Here is an 18,672-nt window from a genome sequence, read left to right on the forward strand (position 1 = left end):
GGTCATTAAGGGATGGACATGGTCAGCAGCAATACCCAGGCATCAACAAGGCATTTGTGCCCACAGAACTGCCGCTAACTAGATATTTTCTCTTGTTTGTACTTTTTTCTGTAATTCCCTAGAAATGGTTGTGCAAGAAATCCCAGTACATCAGCAGTTTCTGAAATACTCAGACCAGCCTACATGGCACCAACAACCATGCCACCTTTCTTCCCCATTCTGATGCTCGGTTTGAACTGCCTGAACCATGCCTAAATGCATTGAATTGCTGCCATGTGATTGGAATTTTGCGTCAACAAGCAGTTGGACCGGTGTACCTAATAAAGTGGCCAGTGAGTTAGATAATCATGTAAATGTTTCACATTCTTTAGGTTTGATGTTTTTAGTCGCCAAATTCAGAACACAACTAGTGCCTTTATTTGCATTATCATTTATATATATACTATATTTTATATAATAGTTTATTTTAACGATCAGTTTAATTGTTTTACATTACTGTTTCCTTTTTCTTTATTTTAACTGTTACTTTTAATTCTTCAGCATTTAAAAATTTACAAATTACAGAAAAGATTACATCACCAAAAACTGAATAAAAGTTATCGCCTTAAGCTGCGGCCACACCAGAGTTTGAGTTTGCGAAATTCTGTTGTACGGCTCTGCGAAAAGGGGCGGGATTAAACAAGATGATTAGACATTTTAAAAAGCGAGCGATTGCTCCATATTTTAAATTACTGTCCAGAGAGGTCATGTTTTGATCCTAGATTGGTCTCATGAAGTCAAGTGATGCTTGAACTATGCACCGCAGCAACCTTCGAAACTTGACGCATGACCTTGCGTTTCTCGTCTGACGCATTCGCGTGTGTATGAATGGAAGTCTATGGGAGGAAAAGCCCAGTGTGACCGTAGCTGTAAAGTGTGAAATGTACTATACTGTGTTTATGTAAATGTTGTTTCATGTTCTGTTTTTAGTTTTCAGGTTCTGAACACAATGAATGCCTTTATTTGTAGTACGTTGTAATTATTTCAGTTATTTGAATGTGTTACGCAACACTTTAGTAGTTCGATGTGAACGAATATTTGATTACAATGTAACTTTAGACCCGCATTTGTTATAATCACTTTTCATTATTGTTTAATACTTATTCCACTTGAAGTGAAGTTTAAATGTCTAAGCAAATATAGCAGTAGCCAATTAATAATAATAATAATGTATAAGATGTGCAATGATTTCAAAGTATTCCTTTCACGAGTTCTAACGTACATTGCAAATAAATCCGTTTAGGAATACACACTTGCAAATATGTTAAAAATCACAACTGTGCATTCATAACAGGATTTATTAGCAAAGTACATTCCAACCCATGAGAGGTAGACAGTGCTATTATATATGAAGCTGTACATATCTTGTATAACGTGAAAAGTCACTTTAAAAACAATAAATGTGCAATACAAGTAAATCTTTGTACGTAAAGTATGTATATATTCATTTTCTTTTTGGATTAGTCCCTTTATTAATCTGCGGTGGCCACAGCGGAATGAACTGCCAACTTATCCAGCTTTTCAGTTTTACGCAACGGATGCCTTTCCAGCTGCAACCCATCACTGGGAAACACCCACACGCTCTCTCTCACACACACACACACACACATACACTACAGACAATTTTAGCTTACCTAATTCACCTGTACCGCATGTCTTTGGACTTGTGGGGGAAAACCGAGCACCCAGATGAAACCCTAGCAAATGCGAGGAGAACATGTAAACTCCACACAGAAATGCTAACTGACCCAGCAGAGGCTCGAACCAGCGACCTTTTTGTTGTGAGGAAACAGCACTACCTTCTGCTCCACCCTATATATATATATATATATATATATATATATATATATATATATATATATATATATATATATATATATATATATATATATATATATATATATATATATGAGAAAATAGTGTGGCTTTAATTGATGATCAATGCATCTTTCCCATTATTATTCACTTGAAGCATTCAAAGCGGTGTAACTGCAACCTAAAACCTTAACATTATTACAAAAAGGAAAAAGTAGTGACGATAATTGACTAATTTTATTAATTTGATCATCAGAATGTATTTCTGCAGTGAACGAGCCTATTAAATATTCCCAATAACTTTTCTCCCTTGATTAGAGACCGCTGCAATGGCTTTCCTGCAGACAATAAAGATCATTGAAGGATTTTGTCAGAAAGGAAATTTTAATAAGGACTCATCACATAATACATTTTCTTTTAAATACAAGAATACCAGACATCGCAGCAAAGAAGAGCTTCATCATCGTCATCACGCTCTTCCTATTTCTTATCCCACTCCTCTTTCTCTTTCCTTTCACGGATCACCTCCTGCAGGTACGGCTCCAGGTACTTCACATCCTACAAGATTAATAAATACAATACTGCATTGGAACAGAACCCTCGCTTTCAGAGACAAGACTTAAGACTAGACTTGATTGCATGTTTGACTTAACCTAAACAAAACATCAGTGACAGAATAAGTTAACAAACACAGCAGTAATGTGTGATTTTTAAAAAGTCATTTTTTATAAAAGCTGCTTAATTATGAAATCCACCGTGTCAGTCAGAGCTCAGCATAAGAGTACAGCCCATTTTGAAAATAAATATTTTCCTCCATTTCTCAGTGAATATAGGGGATGTAATTTGGTGCATTTAAACAAAACATATATTTATTAAAATAATATTTTAGTCACCAAACATACTTAGAAATAGAGTATAATACAATTAATTTCAAGCAAAATATTGCAAAAAAATTAAAAATATGAATTTAAGAGAGAGTTTAGTGAGGGGTGTACTTGTATATGCTGTGCACTGTTTGTCATTGCAACAAAGTTTTGCAAACCAAAAAAAAAAGGCTTAAAAAAAACGCAAAGAGAAAATGCTGAGAAAGTTGAGAAAATAATGTTTTGCAAACAAAAAGAACTGCAAATAAAAATCAAGCAGTGCAAAAAAACCAAATCAAACAAAAATATTTTAACACTTTTGCAAAGCAGAAACCGCACAGCAAACCCACGGCCGACTGAAAAGCAAATCTAACTGAAGGTTGCAATTGATTTGAGGGGGTATGGAAAGGCAATGCTGAAAAATATTTTACATACATGTATATTTATATATATTTTAAAAAGATTGCATAGTTTTTTTGCACTGCTTGATTTTTATTTGCGGTTCTTTATTTTTTGCAGAATTTCTTATTTCTCAAAACTTAAACTTCCCTTTGCAATTTGCATTATTTTTTTAAACTTTTTTTTGCCCAATATTTTATTCGTTTGCAAAACTTTTTCATGTTGTAAGTATATAAAGCCCTGGATTGACTTAATTAAGTGAAAACCTAGCTTCAGCTAAGCTCTGTTTGTAAAACTAGCCTAAAGGATGTCAAACTGAATGTCTTAAATTCATTAGACATTGAAAGTAATCGTCAAATCATAAAGTTTAAATAAATCTAATCATACAATAGATTTAGTTGTTAGAACAGACCAAAATAAGTTACATTTTCCAGTAATTTTCACATTTCTTACATTATAACATATGAAAACCTCACAGATCACGGTATTAACTAACCATTAACTAACACTTCTGGCTTAGTAAAACATTAATGAGCTGTTTATTAATTGTTAGTAAGGTTATAAGCTGGTTTTAGTTTGGGTATGATTAGTTTTAGAACTACTAATGAACAGTTATTATCATAATAATATGCAGGTAATAAGCCAGCGGTTTATAGCTTGAATTGTGACCTAAACTAAAGTGTTACCAGATATTTTTTGTGTTCAGTATAAAAAAAACGGGTAACACTCAAGTTTAAGTAACAATTCCCACTATTACGATAAGTGGCTTTTTACCTGCCTATTATTAAGATACATTGGCTGTTTATTAGAACTTAATTTTATTCTACATCCTTAATTCAACCCAATCCCTAAACCAAACTTCTACCTTAACAATTAATAAGCAGTAAATGAGAAGTTTGAGCTGAATGGTTTAGGTATTGGTTTGTTAATAGTGAGAATCGTACCATAAGATAAAGTGAATAAAATCTGTAAAAAGTGTATTGCTGCAAAACTAAAACACTAAATTACACAAGACTTTTGGCCAGCGGAGAAATTAAAACGGTCGTGCCAAACTGAGTCTGGTTTCTCTCAAGGGTTTTTTTCTTCACTCTCCTATTGGTGAAGCTTTTTTTCCCTCTCCGCTGTCATCACTGGCTTGCATGGTTCAGGATTGGTAGAGCTACGCATCGATGAATCTGCTCTTTAGTGCTCGGACTCTCTGTAATGATTTAAACCACACTAAACTGAGCTAAACTAAACTTGAACACTGAAAACTGAACTACCCTGATCCAGTTACTATGACCATTTATGTGGAGCTGCTTTGACAAAATTATAAAAGTGCTATACAAATAAAGCTGAATTGAACTAAATATCAAGTGACGTTTGGCACAAAACTCAAACACATATTAAATATATTTAATCAGTCAAACTTTAACAATTCCCTTGCTTTCATGAACAGCAGATTTAAGGACTTTTTAAAGCATCGTTCATTTTAAATCAATAATTGATTCAAACCTTAGCATTTGTAGCACCATGAAAGTACTAACTAGGGATGTAACGGTATCAGAATTTCACGGTACGGTAATACCTCGGTATGAATGTCACGGTACGGTATTTATTGAATCATTTACAGGAAAAAACAAAACTTATGAAAATACCCCAAAAAAGTGTCAATGACATACAAATTAGTCATCTATCTGTAAGCTTTGAAACAGGAACTTCAATTTTAATAACAAAAATATTAAACCATGTAAAAAAATTAAGTTTCAATTTAGTATTGTTGAAAACTCATCACATTCAACATTTAATCACTCACTCACTTAGATAGAGATGGGTTTAAAGGAAAATTATCATATAAATATAATCTGGTAAAAGCTGGCATCTCTGGGTATTTACAATGTCCCCTGCAACAGAAAAAAACCCTCTCATTTGGGACTGAGGTTTCTGGGACAGAGATATGACTTGGCCCAGGTTGACAGCAGTGGGTAACGTTGTGCATTGTCTTTCCCCCACTTGAGAGGACAATGAGTGAGATAGAGATCTCCTGTCTGCATCAATCTGAACAGTGTGCTGTGTTTCTGCAGTCCCCATGACTGATTATTATCGTATTGGGGGACGTATTCCCCAACTTGCAGGCACGTGCACACACAGGGCTCAACCTGTGCAGTGCACATGCCCTTTTTAGTCTTGGATAGAAAGTTCCCTTCCAAAATGATCAAAAGTGCCCCCGCGACGCGACATACCCTCCGTCCCCGCTTTACAGTACGCGCGCGACAACACAGCTGATAAGAACTCGCGCGACAACACCGCTATTCAGTACGCGCGCGACAACACAGCTGATAAGAACTCGCGCGACAACACCACTATTCAGTACGCGCGCGCGGCGACAACACCCGCTTTAGGGTTTTCCAGCTCTTTTTCATCCCCGCTTCTAGCAGCACACTCCATTTCCGCATTACTGGATCTGTAGCGACAACAGACCGCAAGGGATGATGGTCAAGCATGGGCTGATGGGAATTGTAGTTTCCGGTACCTCCCGTTCACTTCATTCGCCTGAGCAAATTTTCTCAGAAGACCTATAGTTTTACCGAGTCATGCGACTTCGGTAATATCGAAAAAAATTAATATTGCGGTATGACGGTATTTACAATACCGTTACATCCCTAGTACTAACCATTTCATTTGCACTTAATATTAATGTAAAAACTCAGTTTCAGAAATTGACCTTTTTAAAAAGTCATGTTCAAAGAACTTTAATAATTTGTTGAATTCAATAATTGTGATGTTCAAATATGGTTTATCATCATAAGGCTAATAAAATGTGTATTTTTTTGTTACTGTTATTGCACAAGATTTACATTAAGATTATTAATTAAATATTTTCTTGTTTTTTTCTTTGTTTGTTTTTTCAGTTTTTGTCAATTGAGTACAACTGTTGCAATAAAACCATAAACATAATTCAAGCAAGGACCTATGCTTGTTTTGAAGTACTTTCCAGGCCTTGATATATCTGAAACCCTAGTACTTTAAAGAAATGACATGTCTAAGACACACTTAACATTGACATACCTGCTCAAATTTCGTCCACTGGTCTTTGGGAAGGATCTGGTGCTTCATGGAAAGATCCATGGCTCTCTTGAGGCGGAAAACCCTCTCATTGTAAAGTGGCTCTGGAAGACGACGAACAGCCTCTTTCACATCACTGCCCTCATCGATGGTGTCGTCCCGCATCAGGCCTGCAGGAGAGGAGGAATACATTAGATCAATGAATCTCAAACTTTTTTTTCACCAAGTACCACCTCAGAAACAAACTGTCTCTCCAAGCACCACCATAATAAGCTTAAAGTGACATTTAAAGGTTTAGGCAGGTTAGGGTAATTAGGCAAGTCATTGTATAATGATGGTTTGTTCTGTAGACAGTCAAAAAAAAAAAAAAAAAAAAAGAAAGAAAAAGCTTAAAGGGGCTAATAATTTTGTCCTTAAAATGGTGTTAAAAAATTAATAACTGCTTTTATTCTAGCCAAAATAAAACAAATACGACTTTCTCCAGAAACAAAAAAACATTCAGACATATTGTGAAAATTTCCTTGCTCTTTGAGAAATATTTAAAATAGAAAAAAAATTCAAAGTTGGACTAATAATTCTGACTTTAACTGTATGAATGGGATTTACATATGCAAATAAGAAATTAAATCTTACTGCATCTTAGAGTAGGCTTTGTGTGTCAGAAAAGTAAGTGATCAAATTTTACCTGTCAACATTTGGATATACAAATACAGGATACGCTCGCAACAACTGTTACAAATTTAAGAAGAAATTAACTTCACATGCAGGGCTCAACAATAAGGACTGCCCGGTGGCCCAGGGCCATCGTGAGAGACACTTGGGACAGTAGTCAGGATCATTACTGGCCCGATTAGGACAGTGCTGCCTTGTCATTAAAGTTTAATTTGCCAGCCACTTTTGGTCAATTGCGTGCATTTTAAGTTTGTGCTTTTAAGTCTTTAAATGCTATCTTCTCTGTGATGTCGTAGATACTATATTGCTTTTCGGTTCGTCCGTGATGTTTTGAGCATGCTGTTTTTCCCCATAACCTAAGCTGCGTCTCAACAGTATAGTATATGTATGTAGTGGCGTCCCAAATGGCACACTGTTTTTTTTACTAAGCGGAAATTCAAACCGTTTCCCTGATGATGTTTGATGTTTTGTTTGCATAACACTAAGATTTTTGCTCATTAACCATTTATTAACTTTTGAAATGCTAGATTTACAGACATTTTTTTGAAATTATTTAAAATATTTGGCAAAAAAAAGTGTTACTTTCTTTTTTTTTTTTTTTTTGGTGGGGCCAGTAAAAATTTTTGCAGGGCAAGTAAAAACCTAAACCACTGGCCCGAATGGATCAGTAGAAAAATCCTTAGTGTTGAACCCAGACATGGAATACATAACAAACATTAGAAAATTACAAATAAATTGAGTTTAGCCTATTAAAATCAATTTACTGAACACATCAGTACGCATCAAAGGGTTAAAAGACTTTTTTTTTTATTTATACTTTGATTTTTCAGTGATTTCTCTGTGTACCACTAGAAGGAAGCCTGCGTATAACTAGTGGAACATGTACCACAGTTTGAGAACCACTGCTTTAACCCACTGAAAAGAAACAGTGTCATAATAAATAAAATTAGTTAGAAATAACAATGTTTTGTTTGCCGCATGTAGTGCTGTGGGTAAAGGCTGTTTCACTTCGGCTACCACCGCAAGTGTATTTCAAGGCTGTGGGAAGCACTTGAGTCTATAGCTGCTTTTCCACTATCGTGCCAAACCGTTCTAAGAACACTTCGGTACGGTTACGGTTGTTTCTCCACTGAGCCTGGAACGGCGCGGCACGATTACAAACCGTTCTCGGCCCGGAATTTTCGGCACGGTTAGACAACCGTGCTGAACTGTGCTGATAGATTCTGTGTGTTGACGTCGCGACTCGGTTGCTAAGCTACCACAGCTGGCTCAGCAGAAGCGCGCTAGTCATCAGACATCCTCAATAAACTACAGTACATTTAATATAAAATAATGATCCAGGTCTAAACGATATTTGAAAAGGATTTTAAAACCATAGAGCAGTCTCTGGAAGAGAAGTGAATAACTCATCACATTCTTACGAAGATATTTTATTCATTAAAGTTATTATTTTATTGACTTGAATACAGACCTTCATCGCTTGCCTGAATGTGAGTTTATTGCACGCAGCGCTGTATTTCACAGCACAAAACTCGCTCTGATCCGGGAGAGACATGCAAGCGACTTGCGCTGCTGACTTTTTTTCCTGCTGCGCATCGAATAAAGCGAATAAAGTCACGCTTTGCATCGTCGATGTCTAAATTCCACAACAACATCACTATATCCATGGAACACGAACTTGCAGACTCTTTTAACAACGAGGAAATTATTGCACTTTTTAATTCAAAGCCAGGACAGCTTGTTAATACCGGCGAGACCACCTGAAGGACGGCATGTTCGTGTTGTAATGTCGGCCGTCCAAAAGACTTTGCTTGAAAGCTTTACGGAGCGGCACTGTAACTGTCCAAGGTACTGTTGTATGATTTATATTATAGCATATGCACTAATAAACAAGTCAAAAGAATGAATGAATTAAATAAATATGGATTCTAAAATGTCAGTATTGCTTTTACTTAAAAAATATCAATACGTTTTCACAAATGTTTTATAAAAATAAAATGAGCAATTTTTATCATTTCAGCTATAGGCAATTATATGATTCAATTATACATAAGTTATATGACATTTATGAGGCATGTAACATGTTTCTGTGTTTTTTTTTTTGTGGTGATCTTTAATATAGCTACGCAAATATTTTCTAAAACGTCTAGCAATAATTCGCCTACAACTTGTTAGTTAATTATGAACACAAAAATAATTATAATAATAAAAATAAAATGATCAAAATAAAAAGATAATAGAGCATCATTTTGCTAAATATAATAGTGCTTTATATGCTTTATATCCTGCTATATGTGTTGTTTCATATTCGTTTTTTTTTTCACTTGCTGCATTCGTTATTTAATGTTTGAATAGTAAAACAAATAACAGCCATCTCTTAATTGGTTTCATTTTACCATCAAAATGTAGTATATTTTATATCATTATCAACTTTTTATATAAAAACGCAGTGTAATTTAAATAATTGTTTAAAATGAAATAATTTAAGTGCTGTGTTTTTATTAGTGAAAGTGCCCGCTCACCTTTGACAAGGCCTGTCCAAAATTATATTTCTGCCACTATAATGCAAATGCATTATTATTGTTGTCTTATCATTGTTTATTTTTCTGTTATGTTCAGAGATTTTAAATATTATTTATTTCCCCTTCAATTATTTTCAATCATCACGTTACATTTTGGTAATTTTCCCTCCAAATAAAATTTAGCCAGAGCTGCGCAACATATGAATAAATAAGGGTGCACATGTACCTATATTTAGCACCCCTATATGATAGAGCGGCATAACAGTGTTTAGTCACATGGTTGCTTTTGCTTTTATGAAAAAAATAAATAAATAGTTTCGGCTCTTATTTAACTTTAATTGAACAAAGGGAGCCGTTTACATTGCGTTACCAAGGCAACTACTGATGCGGTTTGTGTAATGTTTTAAAGAGCTTTGTCGCAGCACGACAGTGGAAAATGAAACCGTATCCGTGCTGTCTGGCCCGGTTTGGCACGGAATGGAACAGTTCTGTTTAAAGAACGATTCAGCACGATAGTGGAAAAGCGGCTTATATTGATTATTGTGACAGGCATATGTATGGATATCATTTAATACTGTATTCTAATTTCAAATGTTTAACATAAGAGAATTAAAACATTCATAAAATTAGGACAAATGAAACATAAGAAGTGATGAACCTTTAAACTATTAAAATGTTTACCAGATTAACAGATGGCACAGATATGACATTGCTTACCCAGTTTGTTGAACCCGCACGCATTGTAGTACCATTTCCTGAAGACATCCACGAACCTGCCGGATGCAGCAACTGTGCAGAAACATTAATAAATTAATAAAACACAATAGTTTTCTGTGCTTTATTATTATTTTTCTGCTTTCTGTGTTGTCAGATGGAAGCTGGCAAGTTGTAATTACGAAACACTCACAAACAACCGGCTAAATGAGATCTGTACAAATCAAAGAGCATTTGTTTCCACATAATGTACAGTTTGTAACATGTAAATACCAAATAAAGAGTTTCTAGAAGCGATGTAAACAGGATATCAACACATTTACGGCTAAAAACACACAACAACTCATTGAAGCAGACGGGGACACTCAGAGGACATCAGTGATTTGCGTGACAAAACTGACAGACACGGTTAATGACAGTAGTTCTAACAACACAGAAGACAGACAAGATATAAATAAGCTCTTTACATTGATGAAAACAAATATATTAAATCACAGTTTCACATAACGCTAATACAAATCGAACAACATTTTTACCTGGTGCCCTCGCCGCCATTTTTGTTCTCTGAGAGAAACGCACAGGGTTGTGGGATACGTGACGTCTTGTCGGGCGATTACGCAATCAGTGTTGCCAGATGTAGTTGACTTTTTCCAGCCAGCATGGCTGCTGCCATACACATTTTGCATTTCAAATAAAGTAAGAGAAATTCATTTAAAATTTTACATAAAATATACCCATGCAACGTGTTGCTTTCCACATTTTCAGATATTGAGAAAGAATGTTCATTTTGTAAAAACAGCGAGGAATCCTTATGTCACTTATTAGGCTGGCTTGTGTAGCAAGCCAGACTACTGTTATCCTATTAAACTTATTATTATTTTTATTATTCTTCTTCTGAGACTAAAAATTAAACTCTATCTCCTCCTAGGCCATTCAAGCTATGACCATCAAACTCGGGTCAGACCTCCGAACTATTCTGACTCGAGTTGCTATATCCTTTCCGACTGATCCGACTTTCGGTTTCCCGAAAAACGTCCCGGGACCGTCGGAAAAATCCCATAGACGTAACATTGGATCAAACTTTGTGACCTCATAACTCCGCATCAGAATGTCACACAGACTTCTAACTGGGCTCATTTAACTCAGACTATCAAACTGCCAATGACTGATCACCTTTAAACTTTCTGGCCACGCCCTAGCAACCACTTTTGGACCCTAGAAACCGTCCCATAGACTTCCATTGCAAAAGACTCTCATTGACTTTACATGGGATCAAACTTTGTGAGCTCATAACTCTGCATCAGACTGTCCTACAGACTAATGGCTAGGCTCATTTAACTCAGTCTAGCCAGCAGCCAATCACCGATGGCCTTTTAACTTTCTAGCCACACCCTAACAACCAGATACTGCACCCTAGCAACTGTCCCATAGACTGCCATTAAAGAGGTTCAGACTGATATTGTCATGCTGCAGTGTGATAGAGACATGGGGGTTGTGTTTAACTGTTCATACTGGCAAGAAGCTTTGATACATCATCAGTCTAAGCTGTCAATCAACTCCATAGCAACAAAACAGACTAACCTAGCAACGATATGGCACCAGCTATATCTCAGCATCAGAACATCGTAGAGAGGCGGGGGTTGGCTTGTTTGACTCATGCTCTTACACCATCTATCTATCTATCTATCTATCTATCTATCTATCTATCTATCTATCTATCTATCTATCTATCTATCTATCTATCTATCTATCTATCTATCTATCTACCTCTACCTATCTATCTATCTATCTATCTATCTATCTATCAATCTATCTATCTATCTATCTATCTATCTATCTATCTGTCTGTCTGTCTGTCTCTATCTATCTTTCTATCTATCTATCTATCTATCTATCTGTCTGTCTGTCTGTCTCTATCTATCTTTCTATCTATCTATCTATCTATCTATCTATCTATCTATCTATCTATCTATCTATCTATCTATCTATCTATCTATCTATCTACCTCTACCTATCTATCTATCTATCTACCTTTATCTATCTACCTCTACCTATCTATCTATCTGTCTGTCTGTCTGTCTGTCTGTCTGTCTCTATCTATCTATCTATCTATCTATCTATCTATCTATCTATCTATCTATCTATCTATCTATCTATCTATCTATCTATCTATCTATCTATCTATCTATCTATCTATCTGTCTGTCTGTCTGTCTCTATCTATCTTTCTATCTATCTATCTATCTATCTATCTATCTATCTATCTATCTATCTATCTATCTATCTATCTATCTATCTACCTCTACCTATCTATCTATCTATCTACCTTTATCTATCTACCTCTACCTATCTATCTATCTGTCTGTCTGTCTGTCTGTCTGTCTGTCTGTCTCTATCTATCTATCTATCTATCTATCTATCTATCTATCTATCTATCTATCTATCTATCTATCTATCTATCTATCTATCTATCCATCATGCTAACAACATGCTAATTCATGCTAGAATCATGCTAGTCACATGCTAATTCATGCTAGAATCATCCTAACAACATGCTAATTCATGCTAGAATCATGCTAATTTATGCTAAAATCATGCTAGTAACATGCTAATCCATGCTAGAATCATGCTAACAACATGCTAATTCATGCTAGATTCATGCTAGTAACATTCTAATTCATGCTAGAATCATGCTAGTATCATGCTAATTCATGCTAGCATCGTGCTAACAACATGCTAATTCATGCTAGAAACATGCTAGTAACATGCTAATTCATGCTAGAATCATGCTAACAACATGCTAATTCATGCTAGAATCATGCTAGTAACATGCTAATTCATGCTATAATCATGCTAACAACATGCTAATTCATGCTAGAATCATGCTAGTAACATGCTAATTCATGCTAGAATCATGCTAACAACATGCTAATTCATGCTAGAATCATGCTAACAACATGCTAATTCATGCTAGAATCATGCTAACAACATGCTAATTCATGCTAGAATCATGCTAGTGAAATGCTAAATCATGCTAGAATCATGCTAACAACATGCTAATTCATGCTAGAATCATGCTAGTAACATGCTAATTCATGTTAGAATCATGCTAACAACATGCTAATTCATGCTAGAATCATGCTAGTAACATGCTGATTCATGCTAGAAGCATGCTAACAACATGCTAATTTATGCTAAAATCATGCTAGTAGCATGCTAATTCATGCTAGAATCTTGCTAGTAACATGCTAAATCATGCTAGAATCATGCTAACAACATGCTAATTCATGCTAGAATCATGCTAACAACATGCTAATTCATGCTAGAATTGTGCTAATTCATGCTAAAATCATGCTAGTAACATGCTAATTCATGCTAGAATCATGCTAGTAACATGCTAATTCATGCTAGAATCGTGCTAACAACATGCTAATTCATGTTGAAATCATGCTAACAACATGCTAATTATTGCTAAAATCATGCTAGTAACATGCTAAAATCATGCTAACAACATGCTAATTCATGGTAAAATCATGCTAGTAACATGCTAATTCATGCTAGAATCATGCTAACAACATGCTATTTCACGTTAAAATCATGGTAATAACATGCTAATCTATCTATCTATCTATCTATCTATCTATCTATCTATCTATCTATCTATCTATCTATCTATCTATCTATCTTTTCATACTTTTTAAAACTGTTTAAACTAAATAAACTATTACCGTCAGGCTTTCACAAGCCAGCCTCAAAGTTTGTTCTCAAACTTTAAGAATCTAGTTTGTTGATTGTCAGAGTGTGCAATTATTTTGGAAAGACTGTTTTTCTGATTATTCTGCTAAAAATATTATGTTGATAACACTGAATGCAAAATAAATTATTTATTATTTTGAAAATGGTGATAAACAAATTAACAATTTTATTAATTTTATTATTTTAAATGGTAAATTCTTCATCCACAAATGTCGACTTTCAAAATCTCCTCTTTTATACAAGGTATTTCTCAACGAAATTATTCTGTTAATGAAGTCTCTCAAAGCTGTAAAAAATGTAAAAGCTCTGTCTATTGTAAGCTATTATGAATCTGTTTTTGAATGTCTTCCCTTTGTTTTTGTTTAGTTTTTTTATTTCAATTATTACCTTTGGAATGCATAATACAATAATAATAATAATAATTCTACCAAGAAAAAAAAAAAAACTTTTTCCAGCCTCACCAAACAGGTGGCTTACATTTTTAACATGTGATTATAATTGTAATGGAAATTCATTTTTAGATGAGCTTTATATGTTAGAAACTTGGCTAAGACTCATTATTACATGTGTGTGTATCTGTGTTCTCCATATGTTTATCATAAAACCTATGTGTGTACATTTTTATAGATAACTATATTTCTTTAGGTGAAAGCTTTTTCATTATCCTAAGAAGGATGTGTGGTTGTTATGAGCATATCGCATGAACAGCAGAAGACGCCTGACGTAATTGTAGATGAGGCCTTATTGGGAGTTGACCTCGTAAGCAGTACAAACTAGATAAAAAGGTGAACACACTTTGCTTTTAGTATCTCACACTGCAGAAACTGTTGTTGCTTTATGACTGTGATCTTCTTTATAAAGAATAAAACTTGTAAAAGACATCCCGGGTAAGACTTTGTTTCTTGACCACTGAGAGAGCCTCCTTAGAGAAAATAGCCACTACAATAATATTTCTAAAATCTCCTTTAAACTCACTAAATACTATGAACAAGCTCTTCTTGCTTGGAAAATGTTACCGTCACAATTCTTCTCCTCACACCTCCTTTATTTTGAATATTGGTAATATAACCTCTTCAAACAAATCTTTATTCTTAGTAAATTGGTTTAATAGAGACATTAATCATTCATTTTCTTGTCGGCTTAGTCCCTTTATTAATCCGGGGTCGCCACAGCGGAATGAACCGCCAACTTATCCAGCAAGTTTTTTACGCAGCGGATGCCCTTCCAGCCGCAACCCATCTCTGGGAAACATCCACACACACACTCATACACTACGGACAATTTAGCCTACCCAATTCACCTGTACCACATGTCTTTGGACTGTAGGGGAAACCGGAGCACCCGGAGGAAACCCATGCGAAGGCAGGGGGAACATGCAAACTCCACACAGAAACGCCAACTGAGCCGAGGCTCGAACCAGCGACCTTCTTGCTGTGAGGCGACAGCACTACATACTGCACCACTGCTTCACCTGATAGAGACATTAATCATCTTTAAATACTTTTTGACAGTTCCGGGATTATTCTACCATTGCTCTTCAGTGTTTGGACTCTCAGTAGTGATTAATAAACCACACTGAACTGAGCTATAAACTGAACTTAAACTTTAAAACTGAACTACACTGTTTCAATTTACTATGATCTTTTATGTGAAGCTGCTTTGACACAACGTACATTGTAAAAGTGCTATACAAATAAAGCTGAATTGAATTGAATGAATGATGTCTGTTCACAATTCCACAATACTCTTTAGAGAATTTAATTTAGTTATTAAATCTATCCCTGTAAAATTATTCAACTTGTTAAAAATCATATTTGCTATAATTCTGTCTGTTGTAAACCCAAAATTACATTTAGACAATGTTGAGTTGACTGATTAAAAAAAATGTACTAACAAACTTATTCGTAATATTTTTCAGAAGCAAAATAAAATCACACCTAGAGGCAAATTTTTCTGGAACTCTATTATTGTTGATATTAATTGTAAAAGAGCCTGGTTAACCCTCTTCAAATACACTATTAATAATAAAATTAAGGAAATTCATTTTTAAATACTACATATAGTTGAAGTCGGAATTATTTACCCCCCTTTGATTTTTTTTTTTTTCTTTTGCAAATGATGTTTAACAGAGCAAGGACATTTTCAAAGTATGTCTGATAATATTTTTTCTTCTGGAGTCTTAATTGATTTAATTTCGGCTAGAATAAAAGCAGTTTTTATTTTATAAGAACTATTTTAAGGTCAATATTATTAGCCCCTTTAGGCTAATTTTTCTGTTTTTATTGTCTACAGAACAAACCATCATTATACAATAACTTGGCTAATTACCCTAACCTGCCTAGTTAACCTAATTAACTAGTTAAGCCTTTAAATGTCACTTTAAGCTGAATAGAAGTGTCTTGGAAAATATCTAGTCAGATATTATTTGCTGTCATCATGACAAAGATAAAATAAATCAGTTATAAGCGATGAGTTATTAAAACTATTATGATAAGAAATGTGCTGAAAAAAAATTTGCTCTCTGTTAAACAGAAATTGGGGGAAAAATTAAACAGGGGGGCTAATAATTCTGACTTTAACTGTACAATTTACCCAGTAAAATTATTATTATCAAAGAACATTGAAATGGAGGACATTTGTGCTTTCTGCAATGTGGATAAAGAGAGCCTTTGTCATTTATTTTTTGACCGCAATATTGTAAACAATTTCTGGAAGGATCTAGCCAAACTTATTGTTATAATTATTAGCCAAACATGATTTTACATTAAAGGATATTATTATTATTTTTTTTAATTATGAAAGCAAATCCAACAAAAGTCTTGAATTTATTGTTAATCTCTTTTTTTTATTGGCAAAATTTTACATCCACATACAGAAATTTGCTAAATCATCTCCCACATTAACAGTTGTTTGTATCGAGTTTGACTTCTCTATTTCTACAGTGAAATTGTTGAAAAGCAAAAAAAATCTGAGAAATGCATCAACTATTATAACACTTTATTAGATTCCTGTCAATTCTTAAAATCATTGGATGTAGAAATGCTGCACACTATGCTTTGTGCAATTAATTTAGCGTGTTATTTGTTATTTATTGTTATTTTAGTGTTTAAGTTTAATTTTTTATATTATTGTTATATGTTTGATCCTGATGGTTATGCAATAAAAAAAAAAAAACTGTACAGCCCAAAAGCTGCACAAACACTGACCCAAAATATTAAAGTATTATTTAAATCAAAATTAACCTAGTTGCTTTTTAATCACTGTCATAATCTAAGCATACAGCAACAGCAGCAGTCACAGAACCACACCATAACCGGATCATACCGAAACACTGGTTTATTTGCAAAATAATAATATTCATGAAATTACAGCTACAATGTTTTCTGAAACCTCTCAAAGTCTTCAAGAGTGGCTAATGCTACTTCTGAGCAGAAAACATCATCAGGCAGGAACACCAAACGACTCAAGGAGATGTAGTTGGGTTGATCTGGCTGGTACTGAGCACGGCCTAAATACTCCAGAAACAAGTGGCGCTCTCGGATGCGGAGGAATTTGGCATTAAGCACCTTTGAGGAAAAAAATATTATCTTGAAAAACATCTAGTAAAATATGACGTACTGTCATCATGGCAAAGATAAAAGAAATCAGTTATTAGAAATGAGTCAATAAAACTATTATGTTTATTAATATGAATAAGTACCTGAGGGAACTTTGCGATAAGCGAGTGTGGAATATTCATGGTGTTGTGAACAAAGTCAAAGATCTGTGTGAGTTTTCTTTTATTAGCCAATAGTACTTTGGGAACTGTGCTGACGATGTGCTGGATTTCATTCCCACGGAATCCAAACTCCAGTTCACAGACCTGCAGGAGAATAATCAATGAAAGTCTCATTTTCACAATGTTATACTGAAAAATAAGCAAATCAAACGAAGGGTCAAACCTTCAGATTCTCCTTTACTGGCTCCAAACTGCCACACAATAGTTTCGGTAGACGAGTCACAAGATTACGGGTCTGAGAGTATAATTCAGGAAAATATGGATGGTTAAAGGGTCACAAAACACATTTTTTGAGATGTTGATGTTGAATTTAGTTATTAAATCTATCCCTGTAAAATGATTCAACTTGTTAAAAATCATATTTGCTATAACTCTGTCTGTTGTAAACCCAAAACAGAAATTGGGGAATGAAGTATACAGGGGAGGTAATAATAATTCAGGAGGGCTAATAATTCTGACTTCAACTATATGCAATTTAGCTTCACCTTCTCAGCACTGAGTCCCAGCTGCTGCTGAAAAAAGCCCAGTCGGTTGTCGAGTCTCTCAACGCTGAAGTTCAGCAGGTATGGAGCTTTACTCACCATCGCCGCCACAGACTGCGCACTGAACTTCTTTGATTTCAAATAGGACACCCTAAAAGTGAAGCAAAACAAAATGTAGCTACAGCAGAATGAAACGCCAACTATTCCAGCATAAGTTTTACGCAGTGGATGCCCTTCCAGCTGCAACACAGAACTGGAAAACACCCTTGCACACTCACATTTACACACACTCATGAACTACGGCCAATTTAGATAATCGAATCCACCTATAGCGCATGAGATTAGACTGGGTGGGAAACCGGAGCAGGTAGAGTAAACCCACGGCAACACGGGGAGAACATGCAAACTCCACACAGAAACGCCAACTGACTCAGCTGGAACTTGAACCAGACAGTGCTAACCACTGAACCACCATGCCACCATCACTTAGATATACATAAAGCAATTTTTTTTGTTGTTAACCAGGGTCAGGTTGTAATGTCTGATGAAAATATTTAGTATTTATGAACCTGTTTATTTAATTTATTT

At 34.9% G+C, this 18,672-nt stretch overlaps 3 protein-coding genes across 7 annotated transcripts in view; all 3 read right to left on the bottom strand.

Annotated features, from left to right (window-relative positions):
• Positions 1 to 18,672, bottom strand: part of ppt1 (palmitoyl-protein thioesterase 1 (ceroid-lipofuscinosis, neuronal 1, infantile)) — an 847,627-nt gene that overhangs the window by 323,117 nt on the left and 505,838 nt on the right. The gene's annotated exons all lie outside the window — the stretch shown is intronic.
• On the bottom strand, positions 2,073 to 10,648 carry uqcrb (ubiquinol-cytochrome c reductase binding protein). Of its 5 annotated transcripts, XM_087294421.2 has the most exons (5): positions 10,606 to 10,635; positions 10,073 to 10,144; positions 6,165 to 6,331; positions 2,288 to 2,412; positions 2,073 to 2,192 (listed from the first exon to the last, which is right to left on the bottom strand). In XM_087294421.2, exons 1-4 carry the CDS (start codon positions 10,622 to 10,624, stop codon positions 2,335 to 2,337), a joined length of 336 nt encoding a protein of 111 aa, XP_087150547.1. In that variant the 5' UTR covers positions 10,625 to 10,635; the 3' UTR covers positions 2,073 to 2,192; positions 2,288 to 2,334. The 5 variants fall into 5 exon arrangements, 3 of the variants coding, with proteins under 3 accessions (XP_087150547.1, XP_088507498.1, NP_001019613.1); XR_015945215.1 differs by lacking the exon at positions 2,073 to 2,192 and having other exon boundaries at positions 2,220 to 4,637; positions 5,766 to 6,331; XM_088651372.1 differs by lacking the exon at positions 2,073 to 2,192 and having other exon boundaries at positions 2,220 to 2,412; positions 6,165 to 7,890; positions 9,884 to 10,144.
• mterf3 (mitochondrial transcription termination factor 3) overlaps positions 17,143 to 18,672 on the bottom strand; it is a 7,852-nt gene continuing 6,322 nt past the window's right edge. Inside the window, 4 exon segments of the mRNA NM_001002615.1 lie at positions 17,143 to 17,390; positions 17,525 to 17,686; positions 17,766 to 17,837; positions 18,088 to 18,235. Of these exon segments, the coding sequence (NP_001002615.1) occupies positions 17,196 to 17,390; positions 17,525 to 17,686; positions 17,766 to 17,837; positions 18,088 to 18,235 (577 nt within the window). The 3' untranslated portion in view covers positions 17,143 to 17,195.

This window comes from Danio rerio, chromosome 19 (assembly GCF_052040795.2).
Source record: "Danio rerio strain M-AB ecotype USA chromosome 19, GRCz13ab, whole genome shotgun sequence".
Taxonomy (NCBI): domain Eukaryota; kingdom Metazoa; phylum Chordata; class Actinopteri; order Cypriniformes; family Danionidae; genus Danio; species Danio rerio.